Raw genomic sequence first — 23,871 nt, 5'->3', positions numbered from 1 at the left:
GAAAACGAAGATCATGGCATCTGGTCCCATCACTTCATGGGAAATAGATGGGGAATCAGTGGAAACAGTGTCAAACTTTATTTTGGGGGGCTCCAAAATCACTGCAGATGGTGACTGCAGCCATGAAATTAAAAGACGCTTACTCCTTGGAAGAAAAGTTATGACCAACCTAGATGGCATATTCAAAAGCAGAGACATTACTTTGCCGACTAAGGTCCGTCTAGTCAAGGCTATGGTTTTTCCTGTGCTCATGTATGGATGTGAGAGTTGGACTGTGAAGAAGGCTGAGCTCCGAAGAATTGATGCTTTTGAACTGTGGTGTTGGAGAAGACTCTTGAGAGTCCCTTGGACTGCAAGGAGATCCAACCAGCCCATTCTGAAGGAGATCAACCCTGGGATTTCTTTGGAAGGAATGATGCTAAAGCTGAAACTCCAGTACTTTGGCCACCTCATGTGAAGAGTTGACTCATTGGAAAAGACTCTGATGCTGGGAGGGATTGGGGGCAAGAGGAGAAGGGGACGACCGAGGATGAGATGGCTGGATGGCATCACAGACTCGATGGACGTGAGTCTGAATGAACTCCGGGAGATGGTGATGGACAGGGAGGCCTGGCGTGCTGCGATTCATGTGGTCACAAAGAGTCGGACACAACTGAGCGACTGAGCTGAACTGAACTGATTTTAACTAGAGATGCAAATAAGCAAAAAAGAATGGGATATTTTCCAGTTTAGTATCTTCTGACATTTCTCCCTAGATGCTACTTGCTACCTCTCTTAGAAAATACTATGCACATTTTCACAAATTTAAATAAAAATATATATTTGGTCATCTTGATTTATATAATTGCTATGAAAAAACTGATTTTGTTTTTATTCTAGATAAGCTATTAAACTATGCATGTGAACATTTGAAACATATACGCATAAAAACTACAAGAGCAAGAAGGTTTAAGTAGCATTTTTGAAAAATGGTGAATCGTCATTATTTGAGATGCACTTTCAAGATTTTTGGCTCTACTATGGTTTCTGTCCTGTAAAAATGATTCATCCATTCAATTTTTTCATGTAATACACTTTTATAAATATCCTTTTTATAATCAAGGCAGCATGCTGACTTCTGAATTTCCTGAAATCTGTAATATTCTTAATTGTACTTAATGATCTTAAATACTGTAAAGTGCTTAATCCAGCAACATATCTTAATCTGTTAACATTTGCAATTCTTTTTCAGGGAAAAATTCTAATTTGAACAATAGTATTTATTGCTTATGGACTGACATGGAGACCAAAAACACACAAAACTCCTAAATTCAATATTCTAAAGAAGCTTTCTATTCAGTTCAGTTCAGTTCAGTCGCTCAGTCGTGTCCAACTCTTTGTGACCCCATGAATCACAGCACGCCAGGCCTCCCTGTCCATCACCAACTCCCGGAGTTCACTCAGACTCAACGTCCATTGAGTCCATGATGCCATCCAGCCATCTCATCCTCTGTCTTCCCCTTCTCCTGCCCGCAATCCCTCCCAGCATCAGAGTCTTTTCCAATGAGTCAACTCTTCCCATGAAGTGGCCAAAGTACTGGAGTTTCAGCTTTAGCATCATTCCTTTCAAAGAACACCCAGGACTGATTTCCTTTAGAATGGACTGGTTGGATCTTCTTGCAGTCCAAGGGACTCTCAAGAGTCTTCTCCAACACCACAGTTCAAAAGCATCAATTCCTCAGTGCTCAGCTTTCTTCACAGTCCAACTCTCACACCCAAACATGACTACTGGAAAAACCATAGTCTTGCCTAGACAGACCTTTGTTGGCGAAGTAATGTCTCTGCTTTTGAATACGCCATCTAGGTTGGTTATAATTTTCCTTCCAAGGAGTAAGCATCTTTTAATTTCATGGCTGCAATCACCATCTGCAGTGATTTTGGAGGTGGGCTGCAGTCCATGGGGTCTCCAAGAGTTGGACACGACTGAGCGACTTCACTTTCGCTTTTCACTTTCATTCATTGGAGAAGGAAATGGCAACCCACTCCAGTGTTCTTGTCTGGAGAATCCCAGGGACGGTGGAGCCTGGTGGGCTGCTGTCTATGGGGTCACACAGAGTTGGACAAGACTGAAGCTACTTACCAGCAGTAGCAGCAAAATAAAGTCTTGACACTGTTTCCACTGTTTCCCCATCTATTTCCCATGAAGTGATGGGCTTTCTATTATCTCTTCTAATTTTCCTCTTTGCCAAGAGTTGGATAAGTATTATAATATTATGCCACTGTAAAAAAGGTGGAAGGAACATAATTTCTAGAGGAAATAGTATTTCCCAAGCAAATATCAAAAACGTAGCAATAAGAAAAAACATTAGACAGTAAACAGCAAGAAGATATGAGCCCTTCCTCTTATTCACCAGGCATCACTAGTGCCACAGAATCCAGCAATGTAATGGGTACTGAAATATGTTAAATGCGTGAATGAAACACTGCTTAGTAACTTTGTTTATCCTCTCTAATCAAGAGATACAGAAAGACCACATTGTTAGATATCAGGAACTGATACATCTGACTAGGAAGGAAGATATGTCTTGCCATTTTCGGATCTCCATTACTAAGGAATGTTGAAAAGCGAAAAAAGAAGAAAGCCCCTGTCAGGAACAGATCACAGATCAGAAGAGCACAAGCCTACTCTCCCCTCTCTGAAAACTGAATGTCCTTAAGAGGAGTAGACTCAATAGAAAACTGACTTTTTCTGACACAGGCACTTTCCACTCCATGCAAAATGAGGCCAAGTTAGAACCGCAAAGACTTGGCTAATGCAAGCACGAGTTAATTTATTATGATTGGCCCAAATCACCCACTTTTTTTTTTTTTTTTTTTGCCGCGCAGGCCAATATCCACAACCGCACTGACGCCTCATGTGGAGCGAACGTTTTCCCAGTAGCTGATGAGGAGCAGGGTGTTTCTCAGCCAAAACCGAGAGAGACTGGAAGTTGTGCGGTGTAGTAATCAAACACCTTGAGTGGATCCCAGCCTTTAAAATTTACATTTCGTTAAGAAATTCCTTCAATTTTCCATATTACAACCTGGGGAAACAAATCTGAGCTCTTCAGGGACGAGTTCTTTTCCACATACTACAACTGCTACCAACGCCCCATCCTTCAGCCCCAGGCTGAACCACACAAGACTCAGCTCTCAAGGGTCACACCCGAGCTGACCACCTCCCCGCTCGCCTTTAAAGAAGCCGCGCGCGGTTTAGCTGCCCCAGAGTTCAACTTCCGGCCACAAAATGAGAGGATGTTTTTTTTCCTGGCCACGCCCCCTAGCCACGCCCTCCACGCCCCGCGCTGGCTAGAGCGCGCGGGCGCGCCGGCGAGGCGGAGCCCCGTGGGCGATTGCTGTGAGTGTCCCTTTCACCCGGCGGCACGCAGGCACGCGCAGGCACGCGCAGGCACGCCCAGGGCCCACGGACAGCGCGGCGGCGCGCGCGCGCGCTCCCGGTGCCCTCCCCTGTGACGTGCCTGGCCGAGGCCGCGCAAGGGCGCTGTAGCTGCCAGTGCCGCTGTCATGGCGTCCGAGGCGCTGTCTGAGGAGATCCCGCCGCGGTCTCTTTAGAGCGAGGGGCGGGCGGCTGGGTATGGAGAGCGGCCCCGAGAGCCTGCAACCGCTAGAACACGGAGTGGCCGCCGGGCCAGCGCCAGGGACAGGTTCTCCGCAGGAAGGGCAGAAAGAGACCAGGCTCGCCGCTGGGGATGGTCCTGGAGTATGGGCGGCGGAGAGCACCGGCGGGAAGGGGCAGGGGGCGGCGGCCGCCGGGAGGAGCCTCTCGGACTCGGCTTCTCCCGCAGGCTCTCCTCAGGTTCTGGTACCCTGCAGCTCGCTCCCGAGCTTGGACTTGAAGGAGAGCGATTTGGAGAGTCCTGCTGCCCAGAAGGAGCCTGTAAGAGGGCAGCACAAGGTGACCGCCTCCCGGGAGACAGCCGAGGCCGGAGCTGACCATGGGCTGGGTCCAGCGGGAGACGGGGGCGCCCGCCCGGATCCCGCCGGCACCTGCCAGGAAGAGTCGGCGGCCGCGGGCTCTTCGGAGCCCAGCAGCGGCGGCGGCCTCAGCAGCAGTTGCAGCGACCCGAGCCCTCCTGGGGAATCGCCGAGCCTGGACTCCCTGGAGTCGTTCTCTAACCTACATTCTTTCCCCAGTAGCTCCGAGTTTAATAGTGAGGAAGGAGCTGAGAACAGGGTCCCCGAGGAAGAGGAGGGCGCGGCGGTGTTGCCCGGGGCTGTGCCTCTGTGTGGAGAGGAGGAGGTGGAGGAGGAGGAAGGGGAGACAGCCCAGGTGCTGGCGGCCTCCAAGGAACGCTTCCCGGGACAGTCTGTCTATCATATCAAGTGGATCCAGTGGAAGGAAGAGAACACACCTATCATCACCCAGAATGAGAATGGCCCCTGCCCTTTACTGGCCATCCTCAATGTTTTGCTTCTGGCCTGGAAGGTACATTCCGCAGCTTCTATTTCCTACAGCTTTGGGGAGGGGTAAAAGGGGGGTGAGAGTGTTGCTGCATTGTCAGCTGATACCTTCTTCCTTTCTTTCCTCATTCATCAGTAATCCCCGTTTCTTCCTACACGAAACTCACTCTGAGATTGTCTTGTTTAAGGAATATTCTCATATGTATGTCAGAAAGAACTGCCGGCAACCTAAGATCTCTCTTCTAGCGTTTAGTGGTTAGCTTTCAACAGCTGTGCCTGATACACTTGAAAACAGCCAGGTCTTAGGGCATCCTAAATCTTTTGATTATTTTTTAACTATATTTTTCTGTTATTCCTTCTTACTGACTTTATCCTATATGCAAAAGCGTGAAGAATTGGACAAAATCATCTTCAGAAGTTATCATCAATCCATTATATCAGGGAGCAAGTTTTGATAGTTATGTTATGCTCCATTTGGGTGTGGATACTTAAGGACGTGGTAATAGGGAAGATGTGGCCCCTTAGACAAATTCCATTTAAGGAAAAGTAATGGCCTGAGACCTAATTACCATAACTTCTTGGTTTTCAAAGATTGTTTTTATTTTATGGATGGTTTTTATTTGCCTCATTTCTTTGACTCTAGTTAAATAGTGTAGCATTATTGCCCATAACCACACAGAATGTGTTAAGAAAACTAAAATTATAATAACAAATAAGATATATTCAAGATAAAGGAGTAAAAAAGGGAAGGGCCCCTCAAAAGTAACTGTACTGAGGACTCAGGAGTGAGTTACCTGTACATGAACTGTCTTATTTAAGCCTGCAGTTTTAGAGTGCTGAGAAGATGCATTTTAGAGCACATATTTTATTGTCAAATTGAGAGCTGTATCTATAGATAAAATGTTCCCTAGAAAAAAAATAACCTGGATTATTGTGACCAGTTAGAAAGAAAATTAAGTAAAGGGAATAGTGTTTATGAAATTCCCTCATCTTTCTGTCTAGCAAGGGATAATGCAAAAGAAATAAGATTAGAAATCTTACCAGTATCAAGTACATAATGGCACTCAAATGTTTTGAGTGGAGATTGCTTGTTCTTGAAGAGCTGTTGAGCTATTTGGAACTGCAGCATTGACTTCCTTGAAATTACTAAAGAACAGTGCAAGACAATATACTATAAATACTAGGTTATAGGAAGCAGATTGAAATGCATTAGACATCCCAAGAGGGGAAATTTTCCTTTAGTCTGGCATAGTTCCAGAGAGCTTCATGAAATTTTTATATCTTGAAGGAAGCTTTTAAGGAAAAAGTAGGATTTAAAATAACAGAAAAATGGGAATCCTGAGAGAGGGAAGGATATAAGCAAAAAGGAATGAAAATAGAATGAATGATGTGTGTGTGTATGTGTTTTGGATGACAGGAGTGGAAAGTTCATATTGCAAGATAATAGAAAATAAGATTGAAAAGGTGAAGAGCCACTTGATGAAGGACCTTGCATGTTAAACTAAGGAGTTAGATTTCATCCTATAAGCCAAAATCTCCAGTCTGTTTGTCTGAAGGAGTAACTGTTTCCTTTAGGCTTTTCTCACTTCCTAGTTTCTGCATAGTACTGCAGAAGCTCAAAGGAAAGAGCAAGTGCTGTGGTCTCAAATATTTGAGGATAGATGAGCATTGAATTGGTCTTTGAAAGACAGCTTCAAGTGAATGACCATAACGTCTGGGTTCCCACTTTGTGTGAGATAATAGAATACAGAGATGAGTAAGTTGCAAGAGTGCCCTCATGTAGCTTAGTATTGATTCAGAGACAGACATATAAACCATAATCCCAGTGCAGTGTGGAATTATGCTATGGAATTACAGAGAAATATGCTATGGAATTAACAGAGGAAAGTGTAAGTGAGAGTGGAATGTGTCAAGGGAGAGCTTCATAGAAGAGGTAACCTATGTACTGGGTCTGATGGGTAAGTAAATGAAGTTCCTTTCAGGCCAAGGGAATAGTGTATTCAAAGATGCTGAAGCAGAAAATGGTTTGTTCTATTTGGGGATTCCAGCCTTGGTTGGACTGTGGCGGAGGAGGAGAAGGAAATGGCAGTAGCAGGAAATAAAATTGATGTTAGGTTAGACTCTGAATGAGAAAGCATGTTAAAGAGCTTTAAGATTATTTTATAAGTCTTTGGTTCTTGCTTTTTTTTTTTTTTTCTCTAAAGGTTATTGATGCACACAAAAACTACTTAGTAATCCTCAGTGATTGATAGGGAGATATATTAAGAGAAGCAAGCTTGGGTAGAGCAGTGTCCTAAAAGTGAGCCAGGGTTTCTGAAGTCAGTACTATTCAGAATAGTACTTAGTTTTGTTTTGTGGGTTTTTTTTTGCCTTTTTCACTATCATTCTTTCAGTGTCAGTAGAATTTTCCAAGCTGTATGATGTGTGATGGCATCCTTGCCCTGATGGTTAGTGGAATATGTGCTCTGCATTCTTGTGTTTAAAATTTTTCTCAGTTTTTGTTTTTAGTATAGTAAATGTTGATAGACAATCCACTTAAACTAGAGCTTTTTAGGATCCTCAGTGATTTTTTAGGACTGAAGAGGGTCTTGAGAACAAAAAGTTTGAGAAATGCAGTTGTAGAGAAAAATAGTAAACAGAGTATGAACGTTTTCCCTGGTGGCTCAGTCAGTAAAGAGTCTGCCTGCTATGCGGGAGATCTGGGTTCCATCCCTGGGATGGGAAGATCCCCTGGAGAAGGAAATGGTAACCCACTCCAGTTATTCTTGCCTGGAGAATTCCATGGACAGAGGAGCCTGGTGGGCTAGAGTCCTTGGTCACAAAGAGTCGGGCATGACTGAGTGACTTAACTTTCTTTCAGTGTATGAAGGTAATTGTCAGATTTCAGAGGACCCATCCCTAGGCTTGTTTAGACTTTATATATAGTTGACAATAGGAAGCTATTATAATTTATTGGATAAAGGAATGACATAATGAAAGGGATCTTTTCATTTGAGATTAAACTAGAAGTCAGACTGTAGTGACTGTAGCAACAGGAATTGATGAGATTAACTCTTTTGGATGGGGAATTCTTTGGCCTTTCTCTTTGATGAGGGCCACACAGCCTAAATGATGAATTGACTACTAACTGTATAGGAAATTAAGGATGTGATACTTTTTCCAATTTGAGTAATAGAGAATTGCTTGGATTATTCAAAAGATAGAGAATGTGCTTTAGATGGGAAAGTTGATGCAAAGTTTGGTTGTGTCAGATTGGAATTGTCTTACTAACAGTAAGTCATAAAAATATAAATGTTTATTATACCTTCAGAAGAATAGAATGGGCCTCAGAAAAGAGGTCAAAATTATGGGAAAAATTGAGTTGGAGAATTATTGCATAAATTTAAGTATGGTATCTATGAGAATAAATTAATTCTCCATAGAAAATGGTGAACAGTAGTTCTCAACTATTTGGGGAGGGACTTCCCTGGTTGTCCAGTGTCTAAGACTCTGCACTCCCGGTGCAGAGAGCCTGAATTCCATTGCCGGTCAGGGAATTAGATCCCACATGCTGCAACTAAGAGTTTGAATGTTGCAACTAAGCATCCTGCATGCTGCAACTTAAAGGTCCTACATGCCTCAGTGAAGACCCAGCACAGACAAATAAATAAATATAAATAAATAAAGTTGGTGGGGAGAAGGGAATGCTAAGCAGTAAAGATGAAAGAGTATAAAAGAAACCAGTATTGGCCCAATTTGAGATGTACATGAGAACTAGAAATGGGACAATGTCATAACAGTAGTCTGGGAGAGAGACTCTTAATTTATTTTTATTTAAGTGACTTATTATCAAAAGCAACAGCATTAAGAAACTGGCGAAGTAGGAAAGATTGTTGCCAAAAAGGACAGGTATGAGAACAGGGCATTACGAAGTTAGGATATTGTGGAGTCCTCAGAGGTGGTAAAATTCTCTTCCGAGGAAAAGAACAACAATCTTTTTTTTTTTTTTTTTTTTTTTACCCTGAAGTAATGGAAAGAAGACACAAAGACAAGGTTATATTAATTAAAATGGAGAGAGAAGTGAAAATTGAGGCCTCATTCTCAATTTTGGCAAAATAATAGTTTATCTCATCAGTAGTAACTATTGAACTTGCCAGTGATTAAGAGGAGAGGTTGCAAAGGATCAAAGTGTGATTTTGTGAGAATATTATGTTGTATTTTAAAGAAGTTCTCATTGGAAATTATGCCTAGGAATTGAGGCATAAGTAGAAAGTTGTAAGTGGCCATGAATAAATTGGGGTACTCTTAAAACTTCTAGTATGTCAGTTTTGCTCCTCCCCCCGTTAGTTCTCTTATCTCTGGAAACAAGAGTAGGAAGAATGACTGGTTAGGATTATCAAGTATTGGGTTTTTCAAGGGTTGATTCATTGTGAGTCAATGGAGTTAAGGGTTGAAAATAAAAGAGTTGATCATCTCTTTTGGGGGAGAATGAAGCAGTGAGAAAAATCAATTTTTAATTTTTCTGCTAGGGAATTCTCTAGCAGTCCAGTGGTTAGGGCTCTTCACTTCCACTGCAGAGGGCACAGGTTCTGTCCCTGGTTGGGAAACTTATAAAAAAAGAAAGAAATCAATCAATAAACTGAATACTTTAGGAGGATTTGAGTGATACAAAGGAAGGAAGTGCCATGTTTCTGAGTGAGAGATGACAGGTAAAATTATCAAACATGGTAAGTACTGATTTGGAAATGTTGGAGTTTTAATTAGACGTGTTGGTTTAGGACTGATGGAAAATAGGTGATCATTAATAATTTGTAAAATAGTTGAGCTGTGATAATCTAATAAATCAGGAAAGAACGAAATCTGTTCATTAATTTGAGCTGAAATTTTCTAATTCTCTTAACTGACACCAGGTAAATTGACTCAAATTTATGTCTTGAAACACGTTTTCATTTGCTTCTTTAAAAGAGAATGGTTTTGGTGGTTTTAAAATAATTTTTCTTTAATCTTTCATTTTGTCTATCAAAAACAATGTCCTTTATAGGTTTACTTGAGGACTGTGACCCAGTGAATCAGTTATGTTTATAAAAATCAACAAGTCAGAAGAAATGTAAAATTTATTTTCTGATGATACTGGCCTATACTATAAATGTTGAATCTGAGTGATGGGTACTGTCATTATGCTGTTATTTTTTCTACTTTTGCATATGATTTAACTTTTGCATTATAAAACATTTTTAAAAGCTTCTATATTAATATTTTTGTATCATGAGACATGTTTAATAACAGAGTGAGTCCCTCCTTTGTCACACTTTTGTTTTCTTATAGAAAGAATATAGGTTTAAGGCCCACATACTCAAAAATATATATATATAAATATATATATAGACATAAGAAGTGAAGTGAAAATCGCTTGGTCGTGTCTGACTCTTTGCAACCCCATGGACTATACAGTCCATGGAATTCTCCATGCCAGAATACTGGAGGGGATAGCCTTTCCCTTCTCCAGAGGATCTTCCCAACCCAGGGATCAAACCCAGGTCTCCTTCATTGCAGGTGGATTCTTTACCAGCTGAGCCACATATATAGACATATATATGTATATATAACTTATACTGTACTTGTAGTAGAGGACATATAGTATTGTAATACCTAATTGGTATGTAACATGTTAGTGGAAGACTAAATGCACTATTCTGATTTAAGATGTGCTTCTACTTAAGATGTACTCCAATATCTTCTATTTAAGATGTGCATGCACATCTGCTCTCCTGCCTAGCTCTTTTGGGTGGAACATTCTCTTTTTGCTTAGCAGGAGCTGAAGTGATCACCTACTCCACATCAAGGGAGGTACAGCAGGATTCTTAAGTTTGTTTATATTAGGCTGGTTGCTCCTAGGTTTAGACATTAAATCTAGAAACTGTAAAAGAAGAATTGATATATTTGATTCACTAAAAAAAAAAAAGAGCTTAAAGTTAAAAATAGACAAAAATATACCCCTTCCCCCAAAAAACTTCACCAGGAACTAATTCAAAACACAGACTACAAACAGGGAATTATCTGCTAGACTACTGTGTGTCTAAGGGCCAATTTCTCAATTTACAAAGAACCCCCATAAATTAGAAAAGGAACTTCCTTGGTGCCCGAGGAGCTAAGACTCCATGCTTTCAATGCAGTGGGTACAGGTTATATCCCTGGTCAGGGAACTAGATCCTACATGCTGCCAAATAAATATTTAAAAACAAATAGAAAAAGATGAGCAATGCAATAGCAAAATGAGCAGAAAGCCATTGGCAGAAAATTCAGTGAAGTTCAAATGGACATATCCTCTCTCTCACTATCACCTGCAGAGGCTGTGCTTCTTCCCAGAAAGCTTTTGCTCTAATTCTCCTTCCCTCCTGACTTTTCTTTTTTTGGACCGTTTTCACAATGCCTCTTCTTTTGACTAGGTTTTACTTTCCTTTTTTTACTTCCTGACTTATAGTAATATTGTAGCCACACAAATTTTCTCGTATTCCACTTTTCCTAGAGTAGGTACAAAGCTCTTTTGAGAATTTCCAAGTGTTCAGTTCAGTTGAGTCGCTCAGTTGTGTCCGACTCTTTGCCACCCATGAACTGCAGACGCCAGGCCACTCTGTCCATCACCAACTCCTGGACTCCACCCAACCCATGTCCATTGAGTCGGTAATGCCATCCAATCATCTCATCCTCTGTTGTCCCCTTCTCCTCCTGCCCTCAATCTTTCCCAGCATCAGGGTCTTTTCCAATGAGTCAACTCTTTGCCTCAGGTGGCCAAATTATTGGAGTTTCAGCTTCAACATCAGTCCTTCCAATGAATACCCAGGACTGATCTCCTTTAGGAAGGACTGGTTGGATCTCCTCGCAGTCCAAGGGACATTCAAGAGTCTTCTTCAACACCACAATTCAAAAGCATCAATTATTCGGCACTCAGCTTTCTTTATACTCCAACTCTCACATCCATACATGACCACTGGAAAACCATAGCCTTGACTAGACGGACCTTTGTTGGCAAAGTAATGTCTCTGCTTTTTAATATGCTGTCTAGGTTGGTCATAACTTTCCTTCCAAGGGGTAAGCGTCTTTTAATTTCATGCTGTAATAACCATCTGCAGTGATTTTGGAGTCCAGAAAAATGAAGTCAGCCACTGTTTCCACTGTTTCCCCATCTGTTTGCCATGAAGTGATGGGACCGGATGCCATAATCTTAGTTTTCTGAATGTTGAGCTTTAAGCCAACTTTTTCACTCTCCACTTTCACTTTCATCAAGAGGCTGTTTAGTTCTTCACTTTCTGTCCTAAGGGTGGTGTCATCTGCATATCTGAGGTTATTGATATTTCTCCCGGCAATCTTGATTCTAACTTATGCTTCACCCAGCCCAGGGTTTCTCATAATGTACTCTGCATATAAGTAAAATAAGTAGGGTGACAACATACAGCCTTGATGTACTCCTTTTCCTATTTGGAACCAGTCTGTTGTTCCATGTCCAGTTCTAACTGTTACTTCCTGACCTGCATACAGATTTCTCAGGAGGCAGGTCAGGTGGTTTGGTATTCCCATCTCTTTAAGAATTTTCCACAGTTTATTGTGATCAACAGAGTCAAAGACTTTGGCATAGTCCGCAAAGCAGAAATAGATGTTTTTCTGGAACTCTCTTGCTTTTTCCATGATCCAGCGGATGTTGGCAGTTTGATCTCTGGTTCCTCTGCCTTTTCTAAAACCAGCTTGAACATCTGTAAGTTCACGGTTCACGTACTGCTGAAGCCTGGTTTGGAGAATTTTAAACATTACTTTACTAGTGTGTGAGATGAGTGCAATTGTGCGGTAGTTTGAGCATTCTTTGGCATTGCCTTCTTTGGGACTGGAATGAAAACTGACCTTTTGCAGTCCTGTGGCTACTGCTGAGTTTCCCAAATTTGCTGGCGTATTGAGTGCAGTGCTTTCACAGCATCATCTTTCAGGATTTGAAATAGCTCAAGTGGAATGCCATCACCTCCACTAGCTTTGTTCATAGTGATGCTTCCTAAGGCCCACTTGACTTCACATTCCAGGATGTCTGGCTCTAGGTGAATGATCACACCATCGTGATTATCTGGGTCGTGAAGATATTTTTGTACAGTTCTTCTGTGTATTCTGCCACCTCTTCTTAATATCTTCTGCTTCTGTTACATCTCTACCATTTCTGTCCTTAATGAGCCATCTTTGCATGAAATGTTCCCTTGGCATCTCTAATTTTCTTGAAGAGATCTCTAGTCTTTCCCATTCTGTTGTTTTGCTCTATTTCTTTGCATTGGTCACCGAGGAAGACTTTGTTATCTCTCCTTGCTATTCTTTGGAACTCTGCATTCAAGTGGGTATATCTTTCCTTTTCCGCTTTGCTTTTTGCTTCCCTTCTTTTCACAGCTATTTGTGGGGCCTCCTCAGACAGCCATTTTGCTTTTTTGCATTTCTTTTCCATGGGGATGGTCTTGATCCCTGTCTCCTGTGCAATGTCATGAACCTCCGTCCATAGTTCATCAGGCACTCTGTCTATCAGATCTAGTCCCTTAAATCTATTTCTCACTTCCACTGTATAATCATAAGGGATTTGATTTAGGTTGTACCTGAATGGTCTAGTGGTTTTCTCCATTTTCTTCCATTTCAGTCTGAATTTGGCAATAAGGAGTTCATGATCTGAGCCACAGTCAGCTCCTGATCTTGTTTTTGCTTACTGTATAGAGCTTCTCCATCTTTGGCTGCAAAGAATATAATCAGTCTGATTTTGGTGTTGACTATCTGGTGATGTCCATGTGTAGAGTCTTCTCTTGTGTTGTTGGAAGAGGGTGTTTGCTATGACCAGTGTGTTCTCTTGGCAGAACTCTGTTAGCCTTTGCCCTGCTTCATTCTGTACTCCATGGCTAAATTTGCCTGTTACTCCAGGTGTTTCTTGACTTCCTACTTTTGCATTCCAGTCCCCTATAATGAAAGGGACATCTTTTTTGGTTGTTAGTTCTAAAAGGTCTTGTAGGTCTTCATAGAACTGTTCAACTTCAGCTTCTTCAGCATTATGGGTTGGAGCATAGACTTGGATTACTTGAATATTGAATGCTTTGCCTTGAAAACAGAGATCATTCTGTTGTTTCGGAGATTGCATCCAAGTACTGCATTTTGGACTCTTGTTGACTGTGATGGCTACTCCCATTTCTTCTAAGGGATTCCTGCCCACAGTAGTAAATATAATGGTCATCTGAGTTAAATTCATCTATTCCAGTCCATCTTTGCTGATTCCTAGAATGTTGATGTTCACTCTTGTTATCTCCTATTTGACCACTTCCAATTTGCCTTGATTCATGGACCTCACATTCCAGCTTCCTGTGCAATAATGATCTTTACAGCACTCAGCCTTGCTTCTATCACCAGTCCCATCCACAACTGGCTGTTGTTTTTGCTTTGGCTCCATCCCTTTTTCTTTTTGGAGTTATTTCTCCACTGATCTCCAGTAGCGTATGGGGCACCTACCAACCTGGGAAGTTCATCTTTCAGTGTCCTATCTTTTTTCCTTTTATACTGTTCATGGGGTTCTCAAGGCAAGAATACTGAAGTGGTTTGCCATTCCCTTCTCCAGTAGACCACATTCTGTCAGACCTCTCCACCATGACCCATCTTTCCTGAATGGTTTTCTCTTACCTTGGATGTGGGGTATCTCTTCACGGCTGCTCCAGCAAAGCACAGCCGCTGCTCCTTACCTCGGACATGGGGTAGCTCCTCCCAGCCTCTGCCGCTGATCTCAGACTTGGCGTAGCTCCTCTTGGCCAAGTTATTACTTATAAAATTGAAAAATAGATGGTGAGCCAAAGAATGTATTTTTGCCTCTGTCCACCCTATTTGTTCTTAAATACAGATCCTTTAAGGAGAGATAATAACTTCACACAGTGGTGGAGTTTGTTTACACAAAAGATGCAAGCAGCACTTCTGAAGTTTTCATTTCCAGTCAGTCCTAAAAATTAGGATTGGTGTAATATCTCTGGATTTGTGAGATAAAGTGGAAATGGGCAGATGATATTATGAATACTCCCTGTGGTAGTTGTCCTATTAGTGATGTCCTCATTTTTTCTCCTCCCTTTGCTATGAATAGTCCTTCAGTGGAAAACTTTCCCATTTTCCTTCCATCCTTGTCGATGTTGAGTCCCAGGTAGCATTCTCACACAGGTAGTATCAGTAATCTTAGGGTACCACCTAAGATTAATAATAATCCTAAGCACTCAATTATTTTTTAGTCCAGATACTCTGCTAAGTATTTTATATGTATGGTATGCATTTTCTGTTTTAATTTTCTCAACCACATCATAAGATCCTTGTGTAGATATTGTTCCTATTTTACATACGTAGAAAATTGAGGTACATTAAGTTCAGATAACTCCCCCAAGGTAAGTTGATACCCACTCCAGAACCTGAGCCCTTAGTTCAGATATTTGGTTGGAAAGTTAAAGATAACACCTGGCAGACAATAGGCCTGGGACAAACCAGGTGGAAGAAGAGCTAGTGATAAAGTCAGAGAAGCAGAAATAGATGTTATGAATCATGATTCCTTAGAACAAATCCTGGGGATCTACTCTTTGCACAGATTCGTTCTGGTTTCAGCCTCATATATTTTATCCCATGTCCTCTGAATTCTCTGACACTTTCAATTTCAGAGCCTTTCTTGAGTTCTGTGGTGAGTGAGCTTGCCTTAACCATGAAAGTTTATTGACTGTATTCTTTAATATTTTCAAAAATTAGTAGGTTTTCTCTGTCCTGCTACTATCCTAAGTCAGGCCACTTACCATCTTCTGTACCTTTTAACTGGTCTCTTATCCGACTGTCATCTATCTTGCAAGCAATTAATATAAAAATTTCACTGTTACACTTGCTTTAGTAGGTTTTTCAACATTGGTAAGCTTGCTGAGGTGCTTAAGTATAAACCCAGTGAAATTTGAACTAAAGATGTCTTCTTTTACTCATGAATCTTTTACTGGGAAAATTTCTCTGCAGCAACATTCTTCATTGTTTTATAATCCTTTGAATTGCATATAAAATTGGACATTCTTGAAAATCTAATACATATGGATGCATCTATAATTTCTGATGTTAAGCATTTTTAAATAGGCTTTGATATTACTCTGAGTGTGGGGTTTGAGTTATGATAAACATTGGTGGTAAAAGTGTTGCAAATCACTGGAAGTTGAAGCTTGTCTCTTATTAAATGTTCCTGATTTGAAATACTGATGGCAAGTAGAAAGTTAAATGTTTAGTATTTTAAAGTACAGTAATTATTTTTAATAATAAATGAATATTACCTATAAGAAATTAGAATATAAAACATGATTTACAATAGCTTGTAATACATGTTTATTTGCTGGAGCCAGAATTAAAGGCATGTTGAAAGGATCCTTAAGTTTTTTAGCTCTTATTTTGAAAAAACCTACATTCTTCTCTTTGATTCCAATTAAGAGTACTTACAGTATAATTATTTTACAATTTGAACTTAAAAACTCATCAATACTATATGATTTACTGCATATTCAAAATCAGTGAAACTTGAGCTGAGAAAATTTTTTTTTTTTTTAGCCACGCTGGATGGCTTGCAGGATCTTAGTCTCCTGACCAGGGATCTGACCTGTGCCTCCCTGTCTTGGAAGTGTGGAGCCCTTACCACTGGACCGCCAGGGAATTTCCAAGAAATTATATTATTTATGTATTATTTAGTGATCCATTTTACCATAAGTAATGAAAAATAGACTGCAGCATAGGAATCAAATAATTCATGGACAAATTAAAAATCTTTGTCTCCCAAGTTCCAACTCAAATTGCTGTTTGAATGTCAAACTAAATTTCACAATTATGAAGCAGATATTATTTCTTGTACAAACTTACCAAATTTTTTATTTTCATTAGGTGTAGGGATCTTAACTTTTGTAGTTTCCTAAACCTTAGAGTCAACCTTAGAGTTAATTTTTCTTTTCCCATTATACTCCACTTTTCATTGGTCATAAAGTTCTGTCAATTCTTCATTTAAAATATATTTCAGATGATGTTTTATATAAGACTTCATTGAAAGAAAGTGTTACTGTTTTTGGAAGTCTGTATATTAATTTTGTATCCTGCAACTTTATCAAACTCATTGATGAGTTCTGGTGGTTTCTTGGTGTTTTTAGGATTTTCTATGTATAGCATGTCATCTGCAAACATTGGCAGTTTTACTTCCTCTTTTCCAGTTTGGATTCCTTTTATTTCTTTTTCTGGCATGGTTGCTATGATTAGGACTTCCAATACTATGTTGAATAAAAGTGGTGATGGAAATTCCCTGGAGCTCCAGAGGTTAGAACTTTGTCCTTCCACTGCAGGGGACACAGGTTCAATCCCTAGCTGGGGAACTAAGGTCCCAGAGCCACATGGTGCAGCCAAAAAAAAATGTGTGAGTGAGCATCCTTGTCTTCTTCCTGATCTGAGAAGAAATGGTAAAGTGCGTTTCACCATTGAGTATGATGTTAGCTGTGAACTTCTCATAAGTGGTCTTTATTATGTTGAGATGTGTTTTCTCTATACCCAATTTGTTGAGAACTTTTATCATAAATTAATACTGCATTTTGTCAAAAGTTTTTTGTGCATCTGTTGAGATGAACATATAATTTTTATTTATCAGTTTGTTAATGTGATGTATCACATTGATTGATTTGCAGATATTGAACTGAACCATCCTTGCATCCCTGGGATAAATTCCACTTGATCATGGTGTGTAATCCTTTTTATGTATTGTTGAATTCAGTTTGCTGTTATTTTGCTAAGGATTTTTGCATCTATGTTCATCAGTAATATTGACCTATAATTTTCATTTTTGTGTGATATCTTTGGTTTTGGTATCAAAGTGATACTTGCCTCGTAGAATGAGTTCAGAAGCCTTTTTTCGTGTGCAATTGTTGGAATAGTTTGAAAAGAATAGGTATTAACTCTTTATTCTAAATGTTTGTTAGAATTCATCTGTGAAGCCATCTGATGTTGGACTTTTTTTTTTTTTAATAATTATTATTGTACTAAACATCAATAGGCTTGGAAACAAAGCTGGAAAGCAACAGACACCACACACACAATTATTTGCTACCAGTACGTGGTTGACCAGTGTCCTGCCTAATCAATAGGTTTTTTGGGGTTTTGTTGGGTCTTCGCTGCTGTGTGGGCTTTTCTCCAGTTGTCGAGAGTGAAGGCTACTTTCTAGTTGCAGTGTGCTGGCTTCTCACTGGAGTGGCTTTTCTTGTGAAGCACAGGCTCTAGGGTGCTTGGGCTTCAGTAATTATGTCCTGTAGACTCAGGCTCCCAGGCTCTACAGCTTAGGCTCAATAATTGAGGCACACAGGCGTAGCTGCTCTGTGACATGTGGGATCTTCCTGGATCAAGGACAGAACCTGTGCCTCCTGCATTTGCAGGCAGATTCTTAACCACTGAGCTACTAGGGAGCCTGATCTTGGACTTTTATTTGTTGGGAGTTTTTAAAATTACTGATTCAGTTTCATTACAGGTAATTGACCAGTTCATATTTTCTTTTTTTTCCTGGTTCAGTCTTGAGACATTATACATTTCTAGAAATTTGTGCATTTCTTCTAAGGTTGTCTGTTTTATTGGAGTATAATTGTTGTTGTGTGCTTAGTCACTTCAGTCGTGGCCAACTGTTTGTGACCCTGTGGACTACAGCCCACCAGTCTCCTCTGTCCATGGAATTCTCCAGGCAAGAATACTGGAGTGGGTTGCCATTTCCTCCTCCAGGGGATCTTCCTGACCCAGGGATTGAACTCGTGTCTCTGTGTCTCCTGCATGGGCAGGCGGGTTCTTTACTACTAGCGCCACCTCAGAAGCATAATTGTTGGTGGTACTCTCTTATGATCCTTTGTATTTCTGTGGTGATAGTTGTACCTTCTTTATCATTTTTATTTTTATTAATTTGGTCCCCTTCTCTTTTTTTCTTGATGAGTCTGGCTAAAAGTTTATCAGTTTTGTTGTATCTTCTCAAAGAACTAGCTCTTAGTTTCTTTGATTTTTCTTTTTCCCCCTGTATTCTTGGCTAGCTTTCCCATAACATGTTTTTGTGTGTGTGTGTGTGTGTTTTCCCTTTAATAAACTCTAAAGAGACAATGGAAAAAAAGTCTTAGGATCATTAACAAAATCTTTGGCATTTGCTTTTGTGGTGATGGTGGTTCAGTTCATTTCAGTTCAGTCGCTCAGTCATGTCCAACTCTTTGTGACCCCATGAATTGCAGCACGCCAGGCCTCCCTGTCCATCACCAACTCCCGGAGTTCACTCAGACTCAACATCCATCGAGTCCGTGATGCCATCCAGCCATCTTATCCTCTGTTGTCCCCTTCTGCTCCTGCCCCTAATCCCTCCCAGCATCAGAGTCTTTTCCAATGAGTCAACTCTTCGCATGAGGTGGCCAGAGTACTGGAGCTTCAGCTTTAGCATCATTCCTTCCAAAGCAATCCCAGGGTTGATCTCCTTCAGAATGGACTGGTTGGATCTCCGTGCAGTCCAAGGGACTCTCAAGAGTCTTCTCCAACACCACAGTTCAAAAGCATCAATTCTTCGGCACTCAGCCTTCTTCACAATCTAACTCTCACATCCATACATGACCACTGGGAAAACCATAGCCTTGACTAGATGGACCTTAGTTGGCAAAGTAATGTCTCTGCTTTTGAATATGCCATCTAGGTTGGTCATAACTTTTCTTCCAAGGAGTAAGCATCTTTAATGGTGATAGAAGGAAGCAAAAAGAGAAGGAGCTTTCAGGAAGATCATTTTGTGGTTAAAAAAAATTAAAATCTGTTGATGGTTCCTAAGTATTAGTGGGAAACAAGCATTTCTTCACTGTTGTACTCTTTAATCTCGAGCTTTAGTGAACATCCATGATTTTTAGTTGGCTAAGATTCAGGAATGGAATATACTACTGAGTATGCTTGGGAATAGTCAGTTAAAATATTTACATATTTGTTGTCTCACTTCTAAAATCTATATAAAGATTGTCATTTCCTGTTTCAAATACTTGAAGCAAGATGTGGTAGGCGGTTGTTATTATTTGGAAATTTCAAGACTAAAACCTGAAATCATCTATTTGCAGAAATCTAGGATTATAGAATGTATTTCCCAAATACATATACTTGTTAGTGCTTTGCTTTTTTATTTTGACAATTTTATAGTAAGATCACTACATTGACCAAAAGCGGATAAGCTGTTTGTTTATGGAATTTTCTAGTAAAATATATATATTTATTTTACTTTTGGCTGTTCTGGGTCTTTGTTGCTCTGCAGGGGCATTCTCTAGTTGTGGTACACAGGCTTCTCATTGTGGTGGCTTCTCTTACTGCAGAGCACAGGCTCTGGAGTATGTGGGCTTCAGTAGTTGTGGCTTGCAGGCTCTGGAGCACAGGCTCAATAGTTGTGGCTCACAGGCTTGTTTGCTCCACAGCATATGGGATCTTTCCAGACCAGGGATTGAACCCATGTCCCTTGAATTGGCAGGTAGACTCTTCACCGCTGGACCACCAGGGAAGCCCTCTAGTGAATCTGTTTCTGTACTAGATTTGTCTGGAAATAAAAGAATGTATAGGTCTTATTTTTTTCAAAAAGCATTGTTAGGTGTAAATGGGACTTTCAGATTGGTCTGACAATTATTCAGAATGTAAATATTCACAGTGTATGTAAACTACTAGTTTAAATATCAGACCTTCAAAGTGGTACTGAAACACCTTGATGAAATATTATCTAAAAGCAGTTAAAATCATTTAAAGCAGCATTCAGCATACTTTTCCTGTAAAGGTATGTGCGTGCTAAGTTGCTTCAGTTGTGTGCAACTTCTGTGCGACTCTATGGACTGTAGCTTGCCAGGCTCCTCTGTCCATGGGATTCTCCAGCAAGAATACTGGAGTGGGTTGTCATGCCCTCCTCCAGGGGATTTTTCTGACTCAGGGATCGGAACCCCATCTCTTATATCTGCTGTATTGGCAGGCCAGTTCTCTACCACTAGTGCCACCTGGCAAGCCCTCCTGTAAATAACCAAATAGTAAATATTTTAGGCTTTATGGGCTGTACCTGTTCTCTGCTGCAAAGAGTCAACTTTGCTATTATAGTGCAAAGCAGCCAAAGACAGTACATAAACAAATGAGAGTGACACCCAATAAAACTTTATTTAGAAAAGCAGGGGACTTTAACTTGCCAATGAATTTCAACTTAAAAAAAAATACTATTTATGGGAACTCTCAGTACTTTCTGCTCAACTTTTCTATAAACTTAAAACTGCTCCAAAAACAGTCTATTACAGTTTCTGGGACCTCCCTGGCAGTCCAGTGGTTAAGACTCTGTGCTTCCTCTATTGGGGGCATTGGTTCAATCCCTGGTCAGAGAACTAAGATTCCACATGCCACATGGTGCAGCCAAAAAAAAAAAAAAGTCTATTACAATTTTTTTTCTTTTTTTTTTTTTTACACAATTTTTATAAATGTCCTAGAAAATAAAAATTAGAATGATCAAAACCTCCATGACATCTCTTGGTTTTCACTGAGTGATAAAACCCCTGGGTGACTGACTCATCTGTTCCAACTGTCAGGTATGCTTTCAGAGGGTCTAAAACTGTCCTGTTTTACAAGGATTTTTTTTAGGACTTGAAAGCGAACAAAGAGGTAGAGGTGTCACATACTGTTACTACATTTGGTAACATAAATACTCAGAGCACCTTCTTCAACACTTGTTGGAGGAATTGCTGATTTAAATGATTTCCTTGGTTGAACAGAAAATAATTGCTAAAATATTAATTCTTGAAGATTTTTGAATTATGCTGCTATTCTATCATTGATATGTTAATTACTTTGAGTTTGCATCCTATAGTATTTATTTTTCTTCTATAAATATACCAAGGAGTATCCTTTTTAATAAGTTAGCTGAAATACTTAACAATCATTGGCTGTAATATCTGTGTAACTCAGCAGATAATTCATTTGAAAAATTTAGACTGTGTTGCAGCTGAATTAACTTTTGAAACTTAAATGTGACTGTAACATATATATCTACTTTTAAACTTTTTATCGTGACATGTAGCACAGAAAATACATAAAACAGAGATGTCCAGTTTAACAGGTTAATTATAAAGCCAACAGTGGAACTACCATGCAAGTCAAAATATAAAGCATTGCCAGCACCCCAGAGGCCTCTTGTATGTCTCGTTCTAACTATAACCCCCTTCCCTTATTCCTAGGGTTAACTACAGTCCTGATTTTTATAGTATCTATTTTCTTTTTTAGTACATGTGCAGCTCTAAACAGTGTAGTTTGTTTGGCCTGTTTTTCTAAATTTTATAGGTGGGCTCATATAGTATGAATACTTCAGTTTATGACCAATCCTTTATACTGTATTCATTTTAGCTGTTCAACAACAACAAGAAAAAATGGTCAGGGTAGACTGAAGTGATGGGATATTGAGCTGTGTTCCAGCCTGTCTTCAGAAAAACTGCTTCATGGGTGATCTGTCAAAACATGTTTGGTGCCACTTCCTGCCCTTTAACCGCATTTTCTGTCATGCAGGACACTTGCATGTGCCTAATGACAATCAGCATGGGTGATGAAAGGCATAGCACTTGTTTTTGAAAACAGATTTCTCAGTGATTCTGTGAGATCTTGAATTTTATGGTGATAGGATTGTGTTAAACTAATCTTTAATACAACAAAGCTATTGTTGTATTAAAGATTAGTTAAAGTGAGTATGGTATACATATAGTAGATACATATATATACATACTTGTGTTTCTGACTGAAGAAACACTTTAATTACCTAAAACATTTGATTTTATAGAAAAAATACTTTGTTTTTCAGGTGAAACTTCCACCGATGATGGAAATCATAACTGCTGAACAGCTGATGGAATATTTAGGTTAGTGTTGAAAAGTGAATGATTTTTATATCTCTTTCAAGATAAAACAAAGTTTTCAAAGCTAATATATTACCAAATTTCACCTTTTCGAAGCTATTTTTAATCTCTTAACTAAATAATTTTATTAGTGTGTTTCTGTTCTTGGATGTTACAGACTTCTTTCTAACCAGCATTGAAATCTTTTAATGTAAATAAAGAGACTAGTGACATCTAGAAAACAACAAGGTATATGTTAATTCCAATAAATTACAGAATGGGAAATGGCACAGAAACTCTAACACTGCATGTAGAGAGTGTTTAAAAATATTGAATAGACTTGAATTAAAATCTGGGAAGTGATTTAGAGCAGTGGTACCCAAAATATGGTTCACGAACCTATGCCAGTCAATAAAATATTAGACCAGTCTGCAGTGAAATAGAGGCTTGTTCTAGAGTATAAAACATTTACTTTAGGAAGCACACTGTTTAGTCCATCTGAAATATTTTTACAGAGAGTTTTTCTTGATGAAGGAAACAGCATATTGAGTTGCATTCTTATGCAAGCTTCTTATTTTAAAACAGACCGTAATACACAGTTTGCAGACTCAATAGAACTTGTTTACAGAGCAGGTAGTTTTTTATCACACTGATGTCTTTTACAACTTAACAAATGAGAAGTTATATATTTGTACTGTTACCAAATGAGAAATCTTAATCCGTATTCTTATTTTTAGTAATTAAATTTCTATTAAAAAGATCTTATTAGCTGATTAGTTTGTGCTCTTCCAGACAACTAGCTAACTGATTTTTTTGTGAGATGTAAGTTTAGTGAAATAATTGAGATTACAGCTTTTGGAAGACCTTTTTACTTACATAATTAATATAATTTAATCTTATTCACTGGCTAGGGAACCTCATCATTAAGTGTAGATTACTTCAATATCTAGATATCTGAAAATAGAATTTCTTGTTTATACCTCTTTTTACTCTAGCTTGGTGATTCTTAAACTTTGTGATTTCTAAATTATATTTCATAGAAAAAGGCTGAAATATGCTTAATGGTTTTGAGGAACAGCCAAAAGGACTGCCCAGGACTGCAAAGGGGAAGTATCAGGAGATGAGGTTAGAGACAATGGAATCATATCATATGGAGTATCCTAGGCCTTTATAGCAACTTTGACTTTTGCTGTGGGTGATCTGAGAAGCCATTAAAGGATTTTGAACAGAGGACTGACATGATCTGACTTTGAGATCTTTGAGATTCTTTAACAAGAATTCTGTGGCTTCAAACAGGGTAATAGAAGTGAGATTATAAAATATGGTCAGATTCTGAGTATAGAGATGACAGAATTTGCTAATTAGTTGAATGTGGAGTGAGAGTGAAGTCAAGAGTTACCCAGTGATTTTTGGCTTGAGCAACTGGAAGGATGGCATTAACATCAACTGAAACAGGAACAAATGGAAGGAATATGTTTACAGAAGAATATCAGGATTTTGGTTTGGGGATGTTTATTGACTTTCAAGTGGAGATATC

General features: G+C 39.5%; 1 protein-coding gene across 3 annotated transcripts in view; it reads left to right on the top strand.

Annotated features, from left to right (window-relative positions):
- The first annotated feature begins 3,531 nt into the window (after positions 1-3,531).
- The window catches only part of MINDY2 (MINDY lysine 48 deubiquitinase 2), an 81,578-nt gene continuing 61,238 nt past the window's right edge, over positions 3,532-23,871 (top strand). For 2 of the 3 annotated variants that reach the window (XR_009601207.1, XM_027971795.3), the window contains exons 1-2: positions 3,532-4,465; positions 22,301-22,358. Coding sequence is in view for 2 of the 3 variants with exons in the window: in XM_027971795.3 (XP_027827596.2) it covers positions 3,614-4,465; positions 22,301-22,358 (910 nt within the window). In the remaining variant the exon portion in view is untranslated. Of the gene's footprint in view, positions 4,466-17,132; positions 17,185-22,300; positions 22,359-23,871 lie in introns of all 3 variants that reach the window. The other variant, XM_042252390.2, reaches the window with a different exon arrangement.

This window comes from Ovis aries, chromosome 7 (assembly GCF_016772045.2).
Source record: "Ovis aries strain OAR_USU_Benz2616 breed Rambouillet chromosome 7, ARS-UI_Ramb_v3.0, whole genome shotgun sequence".
NCBI lineage: Eukaryota > Metazoa > Chordata > Mammalia > Artiodactyla > Bovidae > Ovis > Ovis aries.
This window is presented reverse-complemented; position numbering and strand designations above follow the sequence as displayed.